Source organism: Silurus aristotelis, assembly GCF_946808225.1.
Source record: "Silurus aristotelis genome assembly, chromosome: 3".
In the NCBI taxonomy this organism is placed as follows: Eukaryota; Metazoa; Chordata; class Actinopteri; order Siluriformes; family Siluridae; genus Silurus; species Silurus aristotelis.
In genome coordinates, this window is record NC_139576.1 from 34,740,365 (window position 1) to 34,767,172 (window position 26,808).

Here is a 26,808-nt window from a genome sequence, read left to right on the forward strand (position 1 = left end):
GACCATCTCATGACCTCTATATATATATAAAGCAAATTAATCATTGCTTTGGTTAAATGCCGTTATAATTCACAGTAAGAACATAACATGAGACCAAGTCCATATTCAATCCACATTATTATTTCCAATTTTCCCTCAGGCAAGTTGTTGGATCGTACGTGCCGATTAAACGATTAATCGACTATTAGTTTTTAAGAAGGTTACTATATAAAAACCAAACATTAAACTTGAGGTAAACTAGTTCTGAACTTTTTTAATGAATCATGAAAATGTGCTACAGGAAATAATAATAATAATCTGTCTGTCTGTCTGTCTGTAGATAACTAACTGACTATATACTCATATTGCCCAAAATTGTGGCATATTTAATGCAATTGTGGTTACCTTCTTGAAGTTGGTCCAGACCTTATTAGAAAAATGCAGGTAGAAAAGCTTTGCAATCCCAGAAGAGTGTGCTGAGGTAGGATTAGCCAATCCCTACCATTTGCTGTCAGCATCATAATCCCAGCAATGAGAAAATCAATTGTCTAAGTAAATATCAATACCATGTAATCTTATTTAGCAAGTAAGTTAAATATTAGGGGGTTTTGGTTCACATAACAGTTGTGACTGTCTCCATCCACTGATGTTACAGTTACTGTAACTAGAGCCGTTGGACCTGAACACATGTGATATGATTAAAACATATATTCAAAATTGAATGTTCTAAATATGTCTCTGGCGTTGTTCAGAGGGCCGTTCCAAATGTGGGGACTGGTGTATTTGGCCCACATCTATTGACCCTATTGAAGACTCTCTAGCTAGTCAAGAAGAATCCTTGTGTGCTTAGCTACATTCAAGTTATTTTAAAAGTCTGAATGGGAAGCCTGGGAAATCGACTTATGCAAAATGTGACTAAGAAAAAAAAAAAAGATATAATATGTAAAAAAATTGCCAGTCTTAAAGGAAATTTAACTTCTATGCAGCCTTTAAAGCAGAAAGTATATTAAAAATTAATGAAAAAAAAAGTGCCGATTCCACAACACTTGAACAACTACAATGATCTCATCATCACCAGTACACTCCAGCCTGGCTCTCCTATCTAATTCCTAAGCACAGATGACTCATTAAACCACTTTCTTGTCCCAGTCAGAGCTTCACAAGTGGTCCAATCCCACTAGATGCAACATTCATGGAAAGCGGGTTTTTTTTTGGCCACTTTGCCTCGTTTCCTATCCACACCTGACACGCCACGAGGATGCCGCCAATAATCCATTTGCACATGTAATTACGGCAAGCGGTTGACAAGAGAGCCGCTGAGCGAGGGTGTCTCATTTCGTGGAGTGCTCCCGAGGCCCGTTTCTTCCTCGGTTTTTATAAAGTGCTCCAAAATGGCAGACAACCGCCAACACTCCGAGCCTGGAGAGGAGGTTAAAACTGGGATAGCGTCCTCGAACGGATTAGAGTAGGAAAAATTAAATGGGAGGGAGGGAGATGAAATCCTCATTTCGGGTACAACATGGCTGCTAAAATTTTAACTTGGTGCAAAACACACTGTTGGGTCTGTTGGGTTGGGTGTAAAAAGGGAAATGGGCGAAACTGATTCTGAATACTGTGTGCAAGATAATAAATCTTTTGTCAGGTCCAATATTGGAAAGATCTAGTGGTAAATTTTGTCTTGGTATTGAGTTTAGCAGAATAAAACGATGATGACAGTTAAAAAGGAAAGCAGGCTAAAGCACAGTGACCAAAAACCCCCCCCAAAAAAGTCAACATGAGAAGAATGCCTAAGGGAGAAGTTTGATGCTTCGAGATGAAAGAGCCTGGGCATCTGAGGAAAAAGGCATAGATGGAGAGAAACACCATCCCCGGCACCTAGCGGTCGATTGCTAGTCAATAAAGTGTCACTTTCTGCAGGCTAAGAATGGAGAACCGGGGTTTTTATTGGAAGGATTGCAGAGCGGTCGAGGCTGTACCGAATGTACACCATCTCGACGCCCTGCTCTCCTCCTGCAGTTCTCACATTAGTCTTTTTTTTGCCCTGGAGGGGGAGGTGGAACATCGTGGATTTCTGTTTTATACCGGGTTTTATGGACTTGAACACACACGCGGCGATCAAAAGGTCAATGAACAATGAGAGCCAGGCGAAACCGGAGGAATAAAAAGAGAGAAGCTCCTGAGAGTTTATTTTTTATTAGGTTTTAGGGTTCGAGTGTTTAGCTGACTGCAATTACTTTTCCAATCCCCGTAGAGGTCAAAAGCTGCTCCAGTTTAACGCTATATATCGCCGCGTGGCATCGGTTTGCGCCTCGTTGCATTAACTAGGATGAAACGGTACAAACTTTTGTAAGAAATTTAACGATTTTGTAGGATTTTATGTAAGTTAGAGAAAACGTCTAGCTATGTCTTCTATGCTCGCTCTTAGCCTTCTTCCTGTAGTCAAATGCTAATCAGCCAAACACACTATTAGTCCCTTTCAGCCCCAAATAGCACCACTCCCTCCCTCAGTTAATGGACAGATCCTCCTTGGCTTTCCTGGCAAAAGTCCTCCAGTTGACCTAGAGTAAGCGAGCCGTTCCAGCACTGTGTGCGCCAGTCGTTGCTACTGAGCTCTTCTAATCCTTCTGGCACTGCACTCTTCCTGCTGGCTGAGCTTTAGGAGAGGTCCAAGTCAGCAGCACTGGGCTAGCAAATGAGAACAAGAGATCTAGGTGCTAAAGACAAATCCTCTCAGCTAAAGCCAGAGACTGAAGGTCTTTAACAGCTAAGCTAGACTATATTACCCTCCAAGTTATTTTTTTTTCCACTGCAAGACACACACCAATCAATGGATTGAGATGTTCAAGAAGGAACCTCTGATGATGGGGAAGGAAAAGGCTGCATTTTAACATCGCTTTCTGTAGAGATCATAAAACTTTCGATACTTTTCTTCCTTCTTTTTTGACAAAAAAAAACCCTAAACCATTGAATCAATTGACAAAAGAACGGATGACTAGGACCAGAGCTACTCAATTCTGTTTCCTGTGTAATGCACTGCATAGCATATATGAGAGTCATGTGATAAAAGAACAAACGACTCAGATTGCTTTGCTCATTCGTGTTCAGTAGAAAATGAACGAATCGCTCTTTGAGATGACTCGAGTCACATTAAAGACTCGTTCAAAATGAACGAACCGTCGAGTTGTTCCTGGGAGTTGTTCAATTAATAAAACGTGACCTTTCGTAGCAAAGTTATAGCTCCCGTTTTCCCTGTTGGTAAAATTCACATCATAGAGTAATTACAGCAAAAACGTGGAATCGAACACAATACAGCCGAGTCGGATCAAATGAGAAAGTTTGGACATGAAATGAAACTCGGGAAAGTGCAGATCTTGGTGATCCGTTTGTTTTTAATTGCTTGTCGGTACAAAGCTGCACGAGTCAGCAGTACAAGTGCAAGATGCCTAAGGCCTAAGGTACCCGAACAAGTAGCTGGTTTGATTTCATTTCAAAATAACAAGTCCTACCTGAACATCTAGGACCAAATGCAGCTGGTTGTTAGTTTCAGCCCTGCTGCCTCGACTGCGAGTAAACAGAGGGTTTTTTCCGGTAAAAAAAACAAACATTCGACAGCCCAGTGGAGCCCCATTTTACTCCTGTACGCACTTTTTTCTTCCTGCTAGCACACAAACTGCAAGAGCCCAGGGGAGTTTGCAGACACATCCCAGGGTAAATGAGCCTTTCAGCAGTCAAAGCTCTGTATATAAACAAACAAGCTCTTCAGATGTTTACATTTCAAAACCGCCGTGCCTCCTAACCCCGGGGACTTCGGGCTGCGCTCGCAACTGTAATTTGGAGGATTCAGGGTTGTGGGTACTCCAGATTTATTTTTGTTTTTTTTTTTAGTCGCACGCGGTTTGATGAATTGCTGTTTGCAAGACGGAGATGTACATGTGGCGCACAGACGCTAAATTAGGGACGCCGATCTCAAAACAACTGGCGTAATAATAACAGAAAGAAATCTTCATGGAATCCGTTCGGATGAACCTTCACTGATCAGTCAGGAAGAGGAATGTGCTATAGATGGTGTTGTGTTAACACGACTGCGATCGTTTTGGCAAATTCGTAAATGGAACTTTTATCGCAAGGAATCCGGGGGCTTTATTTGGCACGGTTCGGTCATCGGAACCGGGCGGCTGATGACTGGAAAAAGACTATAAGTGAAGTGTGTCCCATCTCTAAAACCTCTACGTCAGGTTCCTTGGTGAACTAAACAACCGATTTGGTCCTCTGCTCTTGTTTCGTGCATTTTGAGAAGCTTTTCTGCTTTCCGTGTTTGGCAGGTGGTAGCTCATTTCATTCATTTACTCATATATAGCATTTAGCAGACACTGATCTAGAATGACAATTATTTTCTGAGCAGTTAAGGATTAAGAGCCTTGCTCAAGGGCCCAGTGGCAGCTTGGTGGTGCTGGGATTTAAATTCACAACAGTCTGATCCTAAGGCCAATGTCTTAACCACTGAGCTACCACTTCCCCTCAAGACAAGTCATGTCAAGTAGGTGTTATTATCATTTAAACCATATATCCAGTGCGGTACACAGATGCTGGACTGAACAGGAGGTCATGAGTGCAAATCCCAGCAGTGCCAAGCTGCCACTTCTTGTTTTATTTTTTAGCATGGCCTTAAACCCTTAACAGCTCAGTTGTATAAATGAGAAATTGTAATGGTTGCCTGTTGGTGCTCATAATTAAACTCATGACCTTCTGATCAGAACGCCAACATTTTAACCACTGAGCAACATCTTAACCTCTGAGCTTCGTGTTTACTGTGTACTACTCTTTATATGGTTTGAATGACAATAAAGCCTACTTGACTTCGACATTGTCACTATCACCTCTGGTTTGGGTATTAAGGATAAACGTATAAGTGCAGATTTATGAATTAAAACAATTGTATTCTTTTTTCTGCAAAACTGCTTCGTGACAACATCTACAGCGCTATACAAGTCAAACAAAATTATATTAAGCTGAATGAAAATCCTAGTGTTGCCAATTTGCCAGTGACTTCTCCCCTCACTGTGTATCATGACCTTTTGGATATAGTGTGTGTTTACATTAGAGAGGCGGTGAAAGCTTATCATATACTGGATTCGCATAATTACTGTCTGGAGGGCAATATTTGCTTAGAGCTCAGAGTTTTGTAAAGTGAAGCTGGGCCAAAGTCAAACGAGCTCTAAAATATCCTTGCCGTGGTTCTGTGTGTAGAAGGAAAAATTTACAAATGGTATGAATGGGAGAAGGTAGCTCAGTGGTAAAGGCATTAAACATTGGATCTGAAGTATGGATATCCCAACCTGCCAGTCTGCCACCTCTGAGCCCCTGAGCAAGGCCCCCAACCCAAAAGCTGCTGTATGAACGCAAGAGATTTAAGCTCTAGATAAGAGTGTCTGCCAAATTTAATAAATAAATTAAACCTGTCCCAACCATAAAATACTTGCAAAACATGTAAAATTTTATAGAAATTGGTGTTATTTGTGCTCCAGGTTCTACCCAGAACCTCTTTTAATCCCAGAACCCAGAACCTCTTTTAATCCTAAGAGTTTCTCAAAGGCTTGCTTATGGAAATCGATACAGGTTAATTTCTGAAACTAAGTCTGTTCCCCGGCAGGAGAGGATATTCAACAACTGAGCTGCAAATTGCATTTGGACATCCTGTTATTAAATCAGGTGGGCTGAGTAGGGTGCTTTGCTAGTGTAGATTGGCGATTTCCAGATACGACGTTGCGTTCGGAGCTTATGAACGGGCTTGAGTGTTTGTTGGAAATGTCGCAAGTGTCCGTTTTAAAAATCCCTAACTTATGATGGAGATACGCGCCAATAAACCCGATCGTAACTTGAAAATATCATAAATCGAGACATGACCTAGGAGCCTTAACGATTGGTGATCAGTATGGGGTAGTATACTGTAATTTGTTTAGAATTGAACAATACATAATTTAGCAATATAGTGCAATTGTCGTAATATAGAAACTTTACATTATGTATGTACGTGGCAGCAGGCGCTGGTTCACGAGTGGAGGGCGGAGTATATGCGGCTACATTTGCCTGCCGTGCAAATTATAATTTTTTTTTTATTTTGTCCTACCGCTATCACCGTTGTAAGATCGATAAAATAAAAAAATTCCGGTTCAAACTTTGATACTCTGAAATGTCTCAAAATATTTGTATGAAATTAAATGTCTTGAATATGTAATTAAAACACATATATAATAAAGACATTTTTTTCCCACCTCTTCACCCACTCTGTCAACTCCCTTTTCTTTTTGTCTCTTGCCCTTGAGTCCATTACGTCTTGCCAATCAAAATGGCACCTGTCTTTCACTATGGCAGTAATCTAGGTTTAAACCTTCCATTAATGCACCGAGCTCATCTTTATACGCCTGGTACGCAGTTTCACATTCCCCTCCTTGCCCTCTCCAATCTGCCCAAGTCATTATTTTATATTTTCCAAAATATAATCGAAATCCTCTTCTGGCCCAAGGGTAACCCATATTAATACAGTACGTCCTTTTGTGAGCCGCGGCAGACCGAGGAGCTCTGCGACCCGTCGCTCCCTCTCTCTTTTGTTTCATTTCATTTACATCCCACCCAATCTGACAGATTTACATTTCATCAACGCTGGCCCCGACTGTATTAATAACTCTAGGGGGCATTTGATGAAGTTGGGGGAGAATAGCGAATGAGCTGACATAAATCGATTGTGTTTTTCTCTCTCTTCTCTCTCTCTCTTTCTCTCTCTCACTCTCTCTTTACAAGGAAAATACATCCAAAAGGCCATGTCGGTGAAAAAAATGAGATGATCAAGTAATTAAAAAAGTAAGAAAAAAAATTCCCTTTTCATTTGGGGGTATCGATCCGAAATTTCGCGCCCGCGTTCGCCGAGTGCTTTCGTCGAGGTGCCGTGTTCGTTGAGCGAAACGAGGTTGGATTTGAATACAAAAAAAAACTAAACAAACCAAAAAAAAAAAAAAAACGGCTTTGCATCTGGATTGCGTAATTCTCTCATCCCCTGAACACGCAGCGATAAGATGCAGCCCAGAGCAGCGTGCAAAATAAATATATAAATCTTCTCTGACTCACTTTTTCCAGTTCCCCTTTGATCTGCTTTAGACTGCGGTCTGTTAAGTACCGAGCGTTAAAAATCTATTTTCGCACACACACACACACACACACACACACACACACAAACACACACACACACAAAAAACCTATCGGAGTGATACAAGAAAGCACGATGCAGAACTGCTCTCATAAAAAAAAAAAAAAAAAAAAGATCTTAATGGCACTGATTAAACCTCACTCCAGAAAGCTCCTGCTGATGTCACCTATTGCATTAATCAAATAGTTTTTTTACGCTCTGCACAACGTTTGCACTTTTGCGCTCCGGTCTCCACGTTATCGGATGCACCAGACAAACTCGCTGTATAAAATCTACTTTTAAAACACCTTGTTGCAGGATGAAAAATCTAATACTAAGATCCCTGAGGTTAAAATAGTAAATAAAAATAAAAAAATATTCGTGCGCATGTTCGGGGCCTCCTATATCATCGCAGCCGTAACGGCCAGAGATTAAATTAGCGCCACTGTCTCGGACCCCTAACCGCGTTTCCATGGTGATCGAGCGAGCCAGGAAAGTCCGTGCCTGGAGGACCTGGAGGAGCTGGCGTGGCCATTAATTCTCCCTGGTAACAGCAGACAAGGGTGTTACGATAATGGTGCGAGCTCGATGTTCGCTAGTCGTTCAGACGCCCAGATATATTCGGAGAGCAGCGGCTCGATCGGTGAATAAATAAAAGCGTTCAGAAAAGTAACATGGTACAAATCACGGCTTGGGAACCGTCGTAATTGGCTCCCACTCGCAACTCGGTATCGATTATGGAAAATCTAAGGGCATTAAATAATAATTGGTCCTGGCGACGGAACTCTGGCTGGGAACGCTAAACGGATTCTGGCGTGCGGTAATTAGGATTAATGAAGTGCAGACGAATCCGTAGAGGTGCGTCGGTAAAGGCAACGCAACGATTAATCACCGCAATTAAACTATGACACCGTTTGCAATAATGTAACAACTGCCTTTTGATTACGTAACAGACGTTTTATATGTTGTTTGGAAAAGGTAAAGCGAGATGATAGAAGGGGCTCGCAAAGAAAAAAGAAAGCTGATAAATGGAAATGTCTGCCCTGTAAACTGAAATAATGAGGTTATTTCACCTCATGCAGCAGTCTCAGGTAAGTGTCTTTAAAGTTCTGGACTGTAATTAAAAGCAGCAAACAGTGCTTTAATGAGAGATTGAAAGACAACGCTTTCAGCATAATGAAGTAGCTCATTATCGTTTATTCCCTTCGGTAGTCGCGTTCGCTCCGCTCGGTTGACCCGGTATTCTTGACCGAAGACTTTCAAAGAGTCGAAGGAAAAAAAAAAGGTGTTTGTTAACTTGTGTCTGTGTAAAAACATGTTTGTTCTGTCGTTCTTGAGCTCGAGTTGCGAGCATTAACCGGAGGCATGTGTTCCTGTGGACGTTCTATCCAAAGTGGAGCGGACGGAGTGGCACCGTGGCGACTTTTGTATTCCAAAGTTCAATTCCTTAACCTCTAGGGGCTGTGTATTGGTAAGAATCGGGCGATACGATACATATCGCAATACGGTTGCGATACGATGTGTTGCGATACTGTAAGCAAGGCGATATTTCTTATTTTAGGAATAGGACATCATTTTAGAAAAGCTGTCATTAATGACATCTAAAAATGAGTCCGCTAAACCAAAACCTACCCCTATGATGAAACCTGTGCTCTTACCTGTAGGCAGTTCTTTAAGCCACAAATGAAACTTGATCTGGTTATAAGTGCAACCACGAACAGCACATGTGGTCCTAAGATTTTGAACGCCAGTTTTACAATATTCCCGTCTAAAGAACAAACTGCGTGTAAACAAAGCACATTGCAAGTCAGTCAATGTGGCAATCGCTAACAATAGTAGCATGCCCTTATGTGAGTGCTTCCTGTCATGATTTGAGTTCAGAGATAAGAAGACTGCTATCTATCTATCTATCTATCTATCTATCTATCTATCTATCTATCTATCTATCTATCTATCTATCTATCTATCTATCTATCTATCTATCTATCTATCTATCTATCTATCTATCTATCTATCTATCTATCTACTGGTCGCAATATAATCTCGAAAGGATATGAAGGAATCTTGTATCGTGTATCGATATTTGCTTACACCCCTATAACCTACTACCTTCCGATGTTGAAAATACATGATCCCAGGGATTATACAGGAATTCTGCATAGCATGTGACTTATCCTGCATGCTAAGCCACTGTTCTGGATTCCAAAATTGATTTATAAGGGGAGAACAAACATTTCCAGAAAAAGATAAGCAAATGATTTATGATTTATGCAAATCTTGTTTTAACAGTAGGTGAGGGGAAACAGGGTGCAGTTGAAGTTCAAAAGTGGTTACTCAGCATTTAAGAAATTGATCACTTGATCACAAATTCAAATTCCAGCACCACTAAGCTGGTCCCTTCTGCGAGTCCCTTATAACTGCTCAATTGGTAGTCGCTCTGGATAAGGACGTCTGAAAAATGTAAATGTAAATATAAATTCAGTTTAGAAAGAAAGAAAGAAAGAAAGAAAAAAGAAAGAAAGAAAGAGCTAAGTGTGCCCAATCAATCTGTCAGAATTAACAAAATATCAAGAAGAACAAGGTCAAAGATAAAGCTGCATTTATTAAAACATCAAGCCGTTAAACAGACAGAGGTGGGATAAATGAAGCCGGAGGTGAACGGGAACTGGTGAACTGATGCGTGTGGGCAGTAAAGCTTATCCTGTTTCCACAGAAGAGCTACTGCAGTACATTCAAACTGTTGAAAATGTGTTAGAACAACAGTGTATCACAGCAGAGCAATCAAAGTGCCCATGCTGACCCCTGTACACCATTCAAAGTCCCTACAATGGCCTTGTGAGCATCAGAACTGGAGCATAAAGCAAGAAAAGAAGGTGGCCTGGATGTATGATCGTGGTATTTGCCTGAGGAAGAGATGCAGTATGGGAAGAAAGTGAGCTGGTGATGGCAGTGGAATGGTCTGGAAAATGTTCTGCTGGGAATCCCTCAGGTCCTGGTATTCCAGCAGTCTAAACACTGCATCAGAATAAGTTATGGCAGATGGCAGTAGCCTCTATAGGTGAGATCAAGCTTCCTGCCATATTGCAAAAATTGTTCAGGAATGGCCTCCAAATCATCCCAAACTTAATTCAATTGAGTAACTATTGGACAAGTGTGATACATGGAAGCCCCCAATTTACAGGACCTAAAGCAGGGTTTAAAAAAAAAATTTTCTGTGAGGGCCACATAATTTTTGATTTCTTTATTGGGATCTGTAACAGAAAATAACAAGGGCCGGAGTGACTATCAGTATTATGGTAGAGCTTTTATTATGATTTTAAATGTATTTATTATGCCTACTAATGCTAGATTAGTTAATTATTTTGTTCTGAACCCTAGACAAATGAGCGTCACTTTTCAAATTTATAGAAAATGAATCTAACAAATAATTAATAGTTTTTGATAGTGGATTTTACCAATACCGATAGCTAGGTTGGATCGTACTTGCCGATAATCGATTACTCAACCGTTTTTTTTTTATGGAAACTGGATAAAAAACAAAAAATATATAATTTTAGTCAGTACTGAATCAAGAAAATGTGCTAAAGGAAAAAATATGGATATATTCATGAATAAATATATATTTAATAAATTATAAATATAATATAACACTTGCATGTAAAAACAAACAGCTCATGGGGTCAGTGATTGGCCTCTAATGACTGCGGACCAGAAATCGGTATGGATTTTTGCCGATAGACGATAGTTCCAGCAATCAACTATCGGTGCCTCGACCTCTATTAATAACTAACGAGGAAAATAATAGTTTGAAAGCCAACCTTTATTATCAAATACCGTACTAAATGTGGGGGTGGGCCGTAGTTTGGGGACTACTGGTCTAAAGTATCTTCTGCACTAATGTGGATCAGAGCTAATTGGTGGAAGAAAGGGCACCATATAATATTTGGCAGATTGTTTTTAATTTAATGGCTGATGGCTCATTCAGAAAGGATTTGAACACCATTTCTCAGACGATACATTTACAGTTGCATTACGTCCTCATTTTGTCCTGAAGGGATGCAAACTTTTGCACGCTGCCGTGTATTCTTTTAACGGGTGCAAAACACTGTTTGACCTCTGCCTGTATTAAATAACGCGTCATGCCGCAAACAATCATTTTCCTGTTGCATGAAAAGAACTACATGAATCCCATGTGGATTAGTGTAAGTATAAGTATAAGTAGTGCTGGTCTTTCGGAAGCACTGCAGCGATATGACTCACAGTAGTCCATGAATTTTTCATTCTCCTAACAAAGAATGATTGTGTGAATTATTTCATATGAGGGACACATCAGGGAGAAAACGCAATATGGAAATAATGTATCTGCCCGCTGTAAGTGTTCCTGGGAGCTGCGTCGAGTTCAGATAACAAATTGCCTCCTGGAAGACCGGAGTAAACCTTGAGCGCAAAGGCGAGCGAATGCCGTGAGGCACACTGGAAATGTGTTCAAAATACGCTATGAAGAAAGGAATCAGAGTATGGACACGAGTGTGCGTTTTGATAATGCGGTAAATGCGAACGGATAACTTTTCAAAGACACGCCGTCAGCACTGGATTTGCGGACGTGCCATGATCGTTTAATACAAAACCGGCCATCCTGTGGTCAAGTTTTGAGAAGCTGAAGTGTAATACAGATCGATGTTTTCACGTGGGCACTTGGGCAATGGGAGAAAATGGCTGCATCTGGCACAATTAGACTTCTACTGTACAGCATAAATTTACACTTACATTTATGGCTTCAGGCAGATGCACTTATCCAGAGCCACTTACCACTGAGCAGTTGAGGGTTAAGGGCCTTGTTGAAGGGCCCAGCAGTGGCAGCTTAGCGGTGCTGGGATTTAAACTTGTAACCTTTCAATCCATAGTCCAATGCCTTAACCACAGAGCTAACACCTCCCCCATAAAATACATCCTTCTACAGTTAACAAGATGAGTGGTTCCTCACAAATCTCATTCCTCTCGAGTCTGGTTTCTTTTTTTTCTTTTCCTCACCAAAATCACCACCATCACCACCACCCTCATCGTTGGCACACTCATTAGGGATGAATGTAAAGGGAAAATCTGTATTTCAAATGTATTTTTTCTGCAAACCTGCCTCATTTGTGCGCAAAGGTTCTGTTTGCGAAGCCACAGGAACTGTTTGCACATGAGAAAAACACAAAATGAAACAAAACTGATTTAGGAAAGAAAGCAAAGCCTGATCATGAACACGACATCCATGAAAGGCATTTCCCAGTGTCGGCAAGCTTCCACTCTTGGGCCCTCAAACAAGGCCTTTAACCCTGTACGCTCCAGGGGCGATGTATCATGGCTGACCCTGTGCTTATCTCTGTAATATGCAAAAAGAAAGAATTTCACCATGCTCTAATGTACTGTACATGTGACAAGTAAAAAGCCCCTTTACCCTTTACATACGAGACACAATGTGCGAAGAGGTGAGCAGTTTCCTCTTTATGCAAGTGCTAGGTAAGGGGGCTTAAACAGCCAGTGATTAAGGCTCTTTGTTAGGAAGGTTGAACCCGCGGTATCGCCAAGCTGCCACTCTTGGAGTACTCAAGCAAGGCCCTTAACCTACTGTGCTCCATGGGTGCTGTAACATTGCTGACCCTGTGCTCTGACCACCAGTTTCCTAACAACGCTGTAAAGTATGTAACAAGTATTAAGCACCTTTCCTTTCTTTCAGCAGTTGACCTCACACTGTCACAACCAGGCGTCCCAAACACCACTTTGGTTCCAGCATGCAAGCCGATTCGCACTTCATAGCCCCGAGTGTAGGCTGAGCATTATCTGCGGGGCATAATCGCAGTCTTTGTTCTCCATAGTTTCGGGTTTTCGCACCTTATCATGGCGTGCACACTACGCTGCTACTTTGAACGCCGCTTTTAAAACTCGATGCTGCACTACAGTCTACCGATACCCGGCATGCATTATTGGTCCCGGCAGTCCCACAGACGGATGTGTGTGAGGGTTGGAAATCCCCAAGGAGGGCCTCGGTGGTCTGTGTACGCTTTTCTGTAAAGTGCTCAATAGGCTTCCCGCGGCCTCCCGCAAGATTTATCTGCAACCATTAAAATACATTTGATTTTTATCACGCCCAAACCGCCGCTGCGCCTTCCTAATTCGCTTTCTCTCCGCTCCCTACCTTCACCTCCCTGGCTTTTATCATTCTGCATCTCTGCCTGCGCTTCTGCCGCTATCGTTCTCCTTATCGACTCCCCCCAGCTACACACACACACACACACACACACACACACACACACACACTTATATCCTACCAACGGTTGCCTCTCACATTGTCTTTCCATTCCCCGCCCGGGTTATCGACGTTCGTCCGGTTTTATCGCTTTCCTTTTGTCTCGCTGTCCATTTTTCTCCTCTCCCCTGCTTCGTTATCCTCAATTTGTCTCACAGCTCCATCTTGTCTGTCAAAGTGTGGAAACGTCTATTTTATCCCACACAAGTTCAACTCCAATTCCAACTCAAACAGGTAGCCCCAGACAGCTAACATCCAGTTCCTGTCAAAAGTTTGGAAACAACTTATGTTGGTACATCTCTAACATCTCTAACAAAAGAACTTGTGTATGACAGAGACCACAAATGAAGATGTTAGCAAACTGCCTCACCTTGAATCATTAAGGTGGAACCTTAATAATTTGGGGTTGATTTGAAGCAGGGTGAAAGGAATCCTGAACCAACATGGCTACCATTCCATACTTCATCACTTCAACGTGTAATTCCGTCTGGACTGCGGCTCATTGGAACCGTCTTCACAATGCCAGAGCACTGTAAGCTTTATTTAAAGAGGAAACCTGGAGTGTTATCTATCATGGGATGGCCTGCCCGGTCACTGCATCTACATCCTATTGAACTGTTTTGGGATGAACTGGATCGCAAGAACGGAAATCTCCAACTAGTGAAGGACATCTTTGGCAAGTTTTACAAGAGGGAGGGCGAAGTATTTTTAGTTGAATGTTTAGAGAAATTAACTGTCCAGATGCTGAAAGTGTGTAAAGCTCTCCGTCATGCTAAAAGAATATTTTTCAATGAAAATAAAGTGGAACATCTGAACATATATATATATATATATATATATATATATATATATATATATATATATATATATATATACTTGTTTGGTCAAATTTATTCTTCATACTGTTACCTGACCATTTGTTGCAAAGATACAAATAGAACTCTCAAGACCCCTGAAAGACAATGTTTCCAAACTTTTCACCGGGGACATTTCGCTCTGTACGTCGCATCGTTTGTTACCATTACAGCCTCATTATCAGTGAACATGTCCAACTATATATATTTCTAAAATTGAACTTCTGACTTAAATATGAAAGAGCATCAGATGATGATGATATGGAACAGCACTCTGCATGCAGCTTTGTGCCTACGGCCAAATGCCGCCCACTCCGATATGCAGTCAAACCTCGCACTAGCTTGTGCTTATGTAAAAACGAGCACAACAGATTTCATAGAATGTAATAACTGTAAAAAAAAATGTAACGTAATATTTGGTTGACCTCCATAAAACCCGCTTCCTAGACAAGTCTGCATGCGTTTAGTAGGTTAATAGATTTAGGAATCAAATATAATCCACCATACTTTTTATTTTTGCATGTATAATTCTGTTAAAAGTTATTCGAGGCATTGGTACTGCGCTTTTTATCTGCCTATGTTTTTAAAAAGTTGATAAAAAAAAAATGCATATCAATTAATTATTATTAATTAATTAATTAAATAAAATAGTTTATATATATATATATATATATATATATATATATATATATATATATATATATATATATATATGAAACTATTATTTAATTAATTCATTAATAATAATTAATTTATATGCATTCAGTCTTTGTATATCAATGTTCAATCTATACATAAGAATAAAAGGTACAATGATGGTTAAAACTTTGGAAACACCAAGTTTTTTGTCATTTTTGAGACACATAAATGTGTTTTGTTTATATGCAACAGACTCAGTCATTAAATGGTCTAAAGATTTACTTTGACCAAACAAATATATAAAAGTTCAGATGTTCCACTTTATATCCATTGAAAAATCCTCCCTAAGCATGAAGAACAGCTTTACACACTCTCATGCACTAGATAATTAGTTTCTCCAAACATTCAGCTGAAATACTTTGCTGTGTCTCTTGCAAAAGTTGCCAAAGGCGTTCTTAACTAGTTAGAGATTAAGGACTTCGATCCATTTCATCCCAGAGCAGTTCAATAGGATTTATTTGCAGTGACTGGGCAGGTGAATCCATGATATACAACACTCCAGATGCTCTCTCTAAATAATACTTACAGAAAATGGACATCATTGTCTTGTTCTATGGTGACGTCCGGTCCAGACGGAATTCCATGGGGTTGAAGTATGGAATTGTAGCCATCTTGGATCAGTATTCCTTTTACCCTAAATAAGTCTCCAACCTTCCCTGCTCCAAAACAACCCCAAACTGTTACGCTTCCACTTCCATGTTTGAATGTGGGGATGAGGCAGTTTGCTAACATCTTCTCTCCTGTTCTCCATCTTACACAAGTTCTTCTGTTAGAGTCAGTCTTCCAGTCTTAATCTTGCATGTTTTGCTTTTTACCTAAATAAAAGGAACATTCATGTGTCTCAAAAACCATTAAAGACTAGGTGTTTCCACACGTTTGTATCTAAACTGTACAATATAGCAGACATATTATGTTTCGAACAAAAGCACCTCTCCAAACAATATTGTTTCAAAGTGGCTGGTCTTCAAATAGCATGAAGTTCTTATACTTTCAGATCATATGCTGAAAATTCCAAAAATGCAGTAATATTTCTGTATCTGCACTACGCAGGCTCTACCGCCCAACTCGCTAAATCAGTCTGTGCCTTACAGTGTGCACTAAAGATTTTAAACCGCCACCTGGGACGGCTGAGAGCATCCCGAGCAGATGCATCGCCGCCTGGTTCGGAAATCGAGCTGCCTTGGATCGCGAGACCCTGCAGCGAGCACAGCTGAGTGGATCATCGGGGTCTGTCCCTCCATAACAAACATTTAGACCAAATGCTGCGTCTGCAAAGCCACCGGCATTATGACTGACCGCTTATACCCCTCGTACACACACTCTTTACCCTCCTGTCTTCTGGAACAAGAAGCATTCGGCCCCCTGGGTTTAACAGTTTCTTCTCACAAGCCATTAGACTCCTCAATGAGACTGGACACACACATGGTTTGATTGGGATAAACACAGGGTTGAAATGCCAATAAAACCAACTGAGTAGATTCGGTCTAGACTTGACTTCTGCCTGGTTGTATATCAGAACCCAATTTAGGCTCCTGCTCTTGCAGCACATCTACTTTTTCTGCTCACAACGGGACCAAGTGGCTGTTCAAGCCGTAGTTGGTTCCTGTTTGCTCGACCCATTCTGATAATTCTCCTCCATAATTGCTGCACATTAGGTGTTAAACTCTGGAGACTCCTAGAGTGAAAATAGCTGAAGATCAGCAGTTCCTGACCCTTTTGCAAGCCAAAGTCATGTTGATATGAGTGATCCGATCATCTGTGAACGCTAATGCAAGTCCAGGTATTAACTAGGTCCATTGTGTCTAGAGTGCTATGCACTGGGACATGCATTTATTATGTGTAATCAATGGTGGTAAATGTTATTCTTTGTGTAGATTTTTCGCATTTCTGTAGTCTGAAGTCATATATCTTACGTTTTCTCTAGATTTTGCAAAATCAGTCGTTCCTTTTTATTTATGAAGATAAAAACGAATCTGGTCTAGCATGCAGCAAGCCACTAATCAGGTCGAGCGCACTCTTTGTTTTGAACTTGTTTTGATTGACGCTCAGTCGTACCTACTTATCACCAACATACAGTTCAGCGTCAGTTCAACATTTTGAGAGGAATAGATGATGGAAGAAGCTCAACCCCTGTGTTTTAATAATCTTTTCTTATAAACTTGTTTCTTAAAAACTTCAGTGGATAAGATGTTGACCTTCCGATCGGAAGGGTTCAAATAAGAGCGCCACCAAGCTGCCACTGCTGGGACCTTAGCAAGGCCCTTAACCATCAGTTGAACAACTCAGCTGTATAACAGCTTTATAACTGATAACTGTAAGACGCTCTGGATAAGCGCGTCTGCCAGATGGCGTAAATTTAGGTAGAAAAGCGTCACTATACTCCAAACTATACAAACCAAATCCTATAGGGTATCAAAGAGGACGAGGAATGGGTTCCCTTTAGATTCTGGTTTCTCTTAAGCTTTCTCCCTCATCTCTCCCGATGAAAATCGAAGCATCTTCAAATCTTTCAAGCTCCGCCTCCTGTCTTTTTGTCAACGCTGCTTTCTCTGAACCCATCCACCATAGCAGGTCTCAAAGGCCCTCGAATGCAAATAGCACTGTCTCAAATCGCTCCTGTCGACTCTTCTCCACCCACTGCACCCTGCCTGCACTATTTTCTTCACTTCTCTAGCAATTAATGTCATAATCAATAACACTAAAAAAATAATACATTTATGATCTCGGCTCCTCTTTGCTTATGGAAAAGACCTTGCGGGTAAAATTCTACTTGTACACCTCCATCTTACATATTTTATAAAATAAATAACTCTTGCTAATATGTCATAATGTAAATATTCATAGAATTCGTTTAATATATATCCATATCCTGCTGCACACACTTGTGAATAATTCAAACTTGCTTATGCCTCATTATTACTTTTTTCTGTTTAATATTATTTATTGTATAATATTTGCTGTAGTTTGCTGTAGCCTCATTTAAGAATTTCATATATACAGTAAATTATATATACAGTACAGACCAAAAGTTTGGACACACCTTCTCATTCAAAGAGTTTTCTTTATTTTCATGACTATGAAAATTGTAGAGTCACACTGAAGGCATCAAGGGCTATTTGACCAAGAATGAGAGTGATGAGGTGCTGCGCCAGATGACCTGGCCTCCACAGTCACCGGACCTGAACCCAATCGAGATGGTTTAGGGGTGAGCTGGACCGCAGAGTGAAGGCAAAAGGGCCAACAATTGCCAAGCATCTCTCGGGGAACTCCTTCAAGACTGTTGGAAGACTATTTCAGGTGACTACCTCTTGAAGCTCATCAAGAGAATGCCAAGAGTGTGCAAAGCAGTAATCAGAGCAAAAGGGGGCTACTTTGAAGAACCTAGAATATGACATTTTTCCGTTGTTTCACACTTTTTTGTTATGTATATAATTCCTTATATAATTCCCCATGTGTTCATTCATAGTTTTGATGCCTTCAGTGTGACTCTACAATTTTCATAGTCATGAAAATAAAGAAAACTCTTTGAGAAGGTGTGTCCAAACTTTTGGTCTGTACTGTATATATATAATATAAAGAATATTATATACTGTATAATAGAAGAACTATTCAACCACTTGGCACTTGAACCTCTCTATTATTGCATGCACATGAAGTCAGGAGCTTCTTCCAAATCCGAATCATTTTCGACTAAGAGCTAAACGTCGGTCTCATGTCATCTGTGAGGATTATCGCTCTTTCGTCGCATCGCTTTCTCTTTGTAGATGTACCGACGTCTCCGCTGTGCTGTAATGATTCTCTTGTGCCCTGCTTGGTGTGCAGTGTTTAGTCTGAGAAAGACGGCGTATAAATATAAATCACTTGTTATTACCATCACAAAGGACAAAAGAGGAAGCATAAAAGAGGACGGGGGACGATTTCAAAGCGAGCCAGCGCGGCATTCTTCCGAACCGACGGAGCGCTAATATCACGGCGCAACTGAAAGGCGCTGGAGTCCCGGAGGACGGCGGGAGACAGTGGATGAAGGACAGGGTTAAAGGAAGGGAGTGACAGATTTCAGATTTCTTTATATAGTGCTGTCATTCAACTGGTGGGTGTGGGATAGGGTGTGTGTGTGGTGGGGTATGTAGTGTGGCATGGAATGTGCATCGTGGGGTCTGAAGTGTGTAGTCCGGTGTGTGGAGTGTGTATTTTGGGGTTGGAGTGTGTTGTCTGGGGTTTGGACTGTAAAGACTGGGATTTACAGTGTGTTGTCTATGGTGTGGAGTGTGTATTGTGGGGTATAGATTATGAAATGTGTAATCTGGGGAGTGTGTAGTCTGGGGCTGTGGAGTGTGTAGTCTGGGGCTGTGGAGTGTGTGGTCTGGGGCTGTGGAGTGTTTAGTCTGGGGTTTAAGTGTTTTGTCTGGGGTGTGAAGTGTGTTGTCATGGGTATAAGGTATGGAGAATGGAGTGCGCAGTGTGGGTGTGTAGAGTGTTTGGAGTCTAGTGTGGGGTTTACATGTGGGGCGTGTGGATAGTGGGGTGGAATTTAGCTTGTGTGTGTGTGTGTGTGTGTGTGTGTGTGTGTGTGTGTGCACAGAATATTATTTCTAATTTAAAAGAAAAACAGTGATACATTTTGGTGTGTGTGTCATCATAGAAAGTGTGTGTGTGTGTGTGTGTGTGTGTGTGTGTGTGTGTGTGTGTGTGTGTGTTCAATATAAAAATATATTGATATATCTAATGTTTAATGAAAAATTGTGTGTGAATCCATGAAGGTAAGCAATGTTAATGGATACTCACACTGTGTGTGTGTGTGTGTGTGTGTGTGTGTGTGTGTGTGTGTGTGTGAGTATATGGTAGATTCAGACAAACAAAAATATTCTATAGATTTTTGCATGTGCGTGTAAATACAAATATATATATATATATATATATAATGTGTGAGTGTATGTCAGAGGCAGACAGACTCAATTTTAATGATTTCTAGACATTGTGTGTGTGTGTGTGTGTGTGTGTGTGTGTGTGTGTGTGTGTGTTTCCAAAGCACCAGCCCTACCTTCATCCCCAGATCCAGATCCTGCCTCTGTAACACAGAAAAAACGGCACGTTTACTTTGCATCAAGACCACCGTCAGAATGATAAGTTGAACATTAGACGTAGAGATGCAGACGATAAAATGCAGAATCAAGCCATCTCCATCTCGTTCAGGCCCGAGAGTTTAAAAAAACTGAAATAGAACACAAATAATAGGGTATGCAAAAAAAGAAAGAAAGAAAGAGAACCTCAGGGAAGCCACAGTAATAGTTGAGGAATGTGAGAAAGATGAAGAAGCAATCTGAGGAGTCTTCATCTCTCTTTTCTTATGCGTCATACCTTTAAAAACCTTCCCCAAATCCCACTTAGGCGCGTCCTCGCACATTCAGCGCTACACAAAAGACACACACATGCTAACAGCACGACGTGATTTGACCTGCAGCTACGTAAGCCGGAATGTAGCAGTAGAACATGAATCACGTTTCCTCAGGCGCTAGCGCTAACTGATGTGCTCTACCCTGGTGGAAAGACAAAAAATAAAGGACAGAAAAAGAGGAGAAGCAGGATAGAGCGGTATAAACATCCCCCTGCGTCTCGTCCCCGAAGCTGGATGATTCGGCTCGGTAGGAGAGCAGGAGGAGACGGGTACCACTCCGCTTCTGCAGGGTTCTGTGGGTTTTTTTTTTTTACATGCCACTGTGCTGCGGGTTTTTCGTCTAATCTAAAGCAGATTCTGAGCCACGTAAAGGATGAAAACCCTAAAAAGTGCACTAAGGACGAGTGCTGTGAGGAGAAGAAACGGGGCTCATTGTGGAATGTGGTGTTCAAAAAAAGCGCAATTTTGTAGTCAGGTGTCTACAAACTTTTGACAGCATAAGCGGTTGAACTAACAAAAGAAAAAAAAGAAAGAAAGAAGGAATAAGAATATATAGAGAAAGAAAGAATGTGCAGAAATAAACTAAACGAAAGAAAAGAAGGCAGTAAGGAATGAAAGAAAGAAAGAGAAAGACAGAAGGCAGGAACGAAAAAAAAAAAGAAACAGGAGCAGCTGAAAGCAGAAAAAGTAGAAAAAGAAAAAAAATAGGAAAGAAAGAATAAATGGATGTTTATTTGTAGAAACTATAAGAAAACTGTTGAAATTCTTTAACAGGAACATCTTCATGGTTTAAAATACGGGGCACCACAGACAGCAACCTGAACTCAATAATTCAGCCGAACATTTGCACATTTTTTTTCACTCACACACACACACACACACACACACACACACACACACACACACACACACACACACACACACACACACACAAACACTGACAAAACACAGGCACCCGCATAAATCAGTGTTGCTTTGTGTCACTGGGAATCGGGGTGCTAATAAATACAGAATTACTGCTTTACACACACACACACACACACACACACACACACACACACACACACACACACACACACACACACACACACAGAAAGAGACATGGCCCCGGGGCAGACATGTCTGCTGTTATATTATAAGGTAGGTTGACAAATGCAGTGTTAGTTCAGGACCTCGGCCAGCGTCGGCTGTTGAATCAGAAACACCGCGCAAAGAAAAGCTTCAAATGTCAAACGAGGGCAATGATCATTATTAATAAGATTATTTTTTATCATCATCATTACGCTTATTTGTTTAGCGTTATTCTCAAAAATATATATTTCTGCATCAGCGTTTATTTCATTTCGTCAATCGTAGAAATAAATTTGCATTCTCACGTGTTACTCAAGTAGTTTCAAATGCTGCCCATAGACATAATATACATACATGCAGACTGACAGAACAACAAACAGAAGGATGGATAGATGGATAGATGGATAGATAGATGGATGGATGGACAGGCAGTGTGGCAAAACAACATACAAAAGAACAGAGATAGATAGATAGTGGAGGGCGGAGTCAGACTAAATGAGCAGTAAGAAGCACACCTGTAGCTAATCGAACTAATCAGTGCGTTTTGTTTCAGAGTCCGGCGACGCCCATGTAAAAGAGAGACACAAAAAAATTAGGCTTCGAAACACCAAAAACACTGAAAAATATGCTCTATAACCCCGAGACAACTAAACTCTGTCGACCACTGGCGAGAGTACGGCGTACTCCTGGTAGTGTCCCAACATATATGCTGCTACATTTGCCTGCTGTGCAAAACATTAAATATTTGTACAATTTTGTTGTACAATTATCGTCAGTTTGTTAAATAAAAAATCATAACTCGGAAACTACAGTACCTGTATAAGGAAAATAATATGAACTGTAATATCAGTCTGACAAAACTGGAAGCTAAAGACTAACCCTGGTCAGATTTTTAAGTAAAACACTGAGGCACAACAGACATGAAGGTTGCAGGAACTCGGAGCGCTGTGTTACTGGGTGGGACGTTTCTCCTGAGAAATGAGTCTGCAGATCTGCTCGTCTGCGACAGGACAATGACAAGAGGCTGATTAAGTGTGAGGGCCTTCGGAGACTCTGGCACATCGCTCTGAACCTGTGCCAGGTGCTGTATCTCTGTGGTCGGTTTGGGTAAAGGTACAGTAACGCGGCCCGATGAGGTGACGCTGCACTTTTTGTCTTCCCTTAATATGGAGGTTCGAGTGGGGATCTATGCCCGAGGCACCGTGGCAGCTGGTCACCGTCAGCACACAGCAAAAATCCTGAGCAACTGTTAATTAATGTTTTTGCACACACACACACACACACACACACACTGCTGTGACAAACCTTTGATGCCTAAACGTTCTGCTTTGGGCTTTTGGATCTTTGTCACGTGAGCGCAAGTGTTCCTGAAATAGCTCACTTCAGACAAAGCATATATTATTTAGAAACAAACGCAAAGGAAAAGCTGAGAATAAACATCATAGGGGGGGGGGACGGACAGACAGTCAGCCAGCTAGCCAGACAGACAGACAGCTAGCTAGCGAGCCAGACAGACAGACAGCTAGCTAGACAGACAGACAGACTGATCGATAGACAGACACTGCTGGTAGACAGACAGACAGACAGACAGATCGATAGACAGACACTGCTGGTAGACAGACAGACAGACAAATACATACATCCTGAAATTCAAAGCAACTCCAAGTAATCCAAAAGTCCCAGTAGAAAGAAAAAAAAAGACTGGTGCTGGTAGATTAGTACAAAACCATCCATCAGGAACCATTGGTGCGGAGTTTTTTTTTGTGGTGATTTGAGAGAAAAATAAAATAGTTCAGTAGTACAAAAAGTGTCTGCACTTCCTATAAACTCAACTGATGGCCTAGTAATAATCTTGTTGCATCGCAAAGTCAAAACCTTTACGCAAAACCTGTCTTTGTAAACATTTCTTTCAAAAGCTTTGTGGTAAGAGAAGTGCTTTAGGTGGAGTGTGATTTCACGCCGGCACAAATCCTAACCTTGATTTCCAATAGCAGAAAATGGACTGCCATTGCTCGCACTCTGTGGTCACGCATTGCTGAGCTAATGGTTAACTGCCCCGTGCTGTACGGCAGAAAAACCCCCAGATATAAGCAGCGGGCCGTTCGTTTAATCAGCACATTATTCACCCTAATCGTAGAGTAGTGAGGCTGGCTAAAGGCTGGAGGGGTAAATCTCCTACTTATCCACGCTGAAGAGAAGAAGAGAGGCACAGGGGCCGCCCTCACACTGCTGAGCACAAGTCCACTCCTGAGAAATGCCTTTTAAACACTGCGATTGTGTTTAAAGACAATAAAGAGGATACTGATGATGACGATGAGGAACCCGATGATAGATAGATAGATAGATAGATAGATAGATAGATAGATAGATAGATAGATAGATAGATAGATAGATAGATAGATAGATAGATAGATAGATGAGCAGACACATACAAGCAGATAGATAGATAGATAGATAGATAGATAGATAGATAGATAGATAGATAGATAGATAGATAGATAGATAGATGAGCAGACACATACAAGCAGATAGATAGATAGATAGATAGATAGGTAGATAGATAGATAGATAGATAGATAGATAGTTAGATAGATAGATAGATAGATAGATAAATGAGCAGACACAGACAAGCAGATAGATAGATAGATAGATAGATAGATAGATAGATAGATAGATAGATAGATAGATAGATAGATAGATAGATGAGCAGACACATACAAGCAGATAGATAGATAGATAGATAGATAGATAGATAGATAGATAGATAGATAGATAGATAGATAGATAGATAGATAGATGAGCAGACACATACAAGCAGATAGATAGATAGATAGATAGATAGATAGATAGATAGATAGATAGATAGATAGATAGATAGATAGATAGATAGATAAATGAGCAGACACAGACAAGCAGATAGATAGATAGATAGATAGATAGATAGATAGATAGATAGATAGATAGATAGATAGATAGATAGATAGATAGATAGATAGATAGATAGATAGATAGATAGTATAAATTATTAATCCAAAAGTGAAAGTGTGTGTGTGTGTGTGTGTGTGAGTGTGAGTGTGAGAGAGAGAGAGAGAGAGAGAGAGAGAGAGAGAGAGAGAGAGAGAGAGAGAGAGAGAGTATGTATAAGATGTGATTGTGTGGATTGGAAAAGCAAAAGCACAGATGGGGTCTCTAATGTCAATCCCGTCTACAAACATGGTCATGTGAATCTGCCCTAGTGAAATTAGACACACACACACACACACACACACACACACACACACACACACACACACACACACACACACACACACACACACAGATCCTGAACAGTACACGCAAGTATGCAGTCCATATTATAGAACAAGGCACACACACATTAGTAATCTATGGGTTGCTTGTTGTACAAGAGAAAAGCTCAAGGGCACACACACACACACACACACACACACACACACACACACACACACACACACACACACACACAGACACACACACAGACACATGCGGAAACTCACAAAGAATTACACATTGAAATGAATGTGTAAAAAAACAACAACAAAAAAACAGTTATATTAAGTAACAAGACCAGCGATTTTCTGAAACAGGGCTTTTTATTCACTTTTATTTGCTCCTTATTGATGGAGCCTCTGTGTCCCGATTCAGTGCACCCGATGCGCTGCACATTTCCTCCTCAAAACCCAGCCAATTCCGATCATTAAGTAATTATCGAGCCCTTGCTGAGCTGAATCAGCTACGTTAGAGCTGAGAAAACACCGAACTGCGCAATTCGGGGGGGAAAAAAAGGAACAAATGTAATAACCAGACAATTAATTTTTACAACAAAAATGCTGATGGATTTTACAGATTTTACGCAGCAGCCGATTAAGCAGAGCATTAACCCGAACGCTGGGGGAAAGTTTGGGGGATATTTGTTTAAATATTGGGTAAAGTATGGCTAACAGGCTAGTTAGACTTTCTCATCATGTCCGTCCGAACATATGTGACGAACTGTGCCGAAGGAACTTTTTAACACTTTTGTTTTCAACCTGCCTAAGACCTCCAATACCACCCTGTTGCTTCCCGTATCCAAACACCATTCAGTGGTGAATCGATGGCACTCTAAATCCCATCGTTATGCCACCACGGCTATAGAAACCCTCGATATTATAGAGTGACGCAGTAGAACGGAGCGCTGCATCACAGACAGAAATCTTATACAGCGAGAATAACCGTTATTACTAAAGCAAGAAACCCAGTGAACCCAATTCAACAAGTCTCCTTTCACTGGAGCCGGAACTGCACCTCCTGCATACATCATCTCCAACAGGAGCATCGATTTTAACCTCATAAAATGGGTTTTATATATAAAAAAAAAATATTCTGTGCATGAATGTTTTCCTGGGGATTAAAAATGCAACAGGAAAGAAAACAGAAAAGTATAAACGTTCCATGAAAAAGCATAACAACTGGTTTAAACTAACGACTATTAAATTCACACAAATATATTCGAGCTTGTGCAGTTTGCTACAGATGTGGATTGCAGGCTCTGACTAGTGAGCTCTTTGACCGTCCAATCGGAAAATGGGTGACAATCCTGATGTTATTGGACGCCTGCTAGATGGCCTCACTGACTGTTATAAAATTCTCTTTCGACTGAGATGTTGTTCCACAAGGATGTTAGTATAGGTGTTCAATAGGGTTAATCTCTGGTCAAAGATCTTTCATTTCATCCCATGTAAAGCATATCCAAAAACGAATGCTCCTGCATCCAAAGACGTCCTACATAATCGTGGTGTGTAACTTTGTGGTAACATTATTGGAAAGAAGCACATATGGCTGGTGTCCCAATGCCTTCCATATGGTGTGTTCTGTATAATTGATGCAAGTACAAGTTTAAACAGATTTGCAGGTGTGAAAGACTTGTGGTGATGAACAAGACGAGGCGATGGGAGGATAATATTTACATATTCGTTTGCGCAAATCGTTATATAAACATATTGCTTTTTTTCGCTGCAAAGATCTCGTCACTCTGTTCATTCCCCGGAGTATATCTGGAGAACCGGGATAACATTTAGGTGTTTTTTAATGGAGTCTGACTCAGCATCGGGGAGGAGGGGGGAACATCTGGCTTTTTGGAGCTGATGTGCGGCGAAAGAAAAGAACGCTCCAAAAGGATGCTCGCGGTGCTCAGACACAAAAGGCCATTCTGGAGTTGATGGACAATTTGTGAATGGAATTAAATCATCAGGGAGGGAAAGAGAGACAGACAGAAAGAAAAAAAACAAAAAAACACTCAAGTCGCACCTCTAAATTTTCGACTTTCAAATGTCACATTTAC

The 26,808-nt window shown here is 40.9% G+C and overlaps 1 protein-coding gene and 2 long non-coding RNA genes across 4 annotated transcripts in view; 1 reads left to right on the forward strand and 2 right to left on the reverse strand.

Moving 5' to 3' along the window:
* LOC310723855 overlaps nucleotides 1–26,808 on the forward strand; it is a 99,867-nt gene that overhangs the window by 48,465 nt on the left and 24,594 nt on the right. The window lies entirely within an intron of this gene.
* Nucleotides 1–26,808, reverse strand: part of tmeff2a (transmembrane protein with EGF-like and two follistatin-like domains 2a) — a 94,792-nt gene that overhangs the window by 24,196 nt on the left and 43,788 nt on the right. For both annotated transcript variants that reach the window (XM_083537257.1, XM_083537256.1), the window contains exon 4: nucleotides 20,046–20,072. In XM_083537257.1, coding sequence (XP_083393383.1) covers nucleotides 20,046–20,072 — 27 coding nt within the window. The remainder of the gene's footprint in view (nucleotides 1–20,045; nucleotides 20,073–26,808) is intronic.
* LOC310723859 lies at nucleotides 4,921–10,222 on the reverse strand. Its single transcript, XR_014532815.1, has 3 exons — nucleotides 9,187–10,222; nucleotides 6,156–9,122; nucleotides 4,921–5,754 (listed from the first exon to the last, which is right to left on the reverse strand). It is a non-coding gene; the product is annotated as an uncharacterized lncRNA (long non-coding RNA).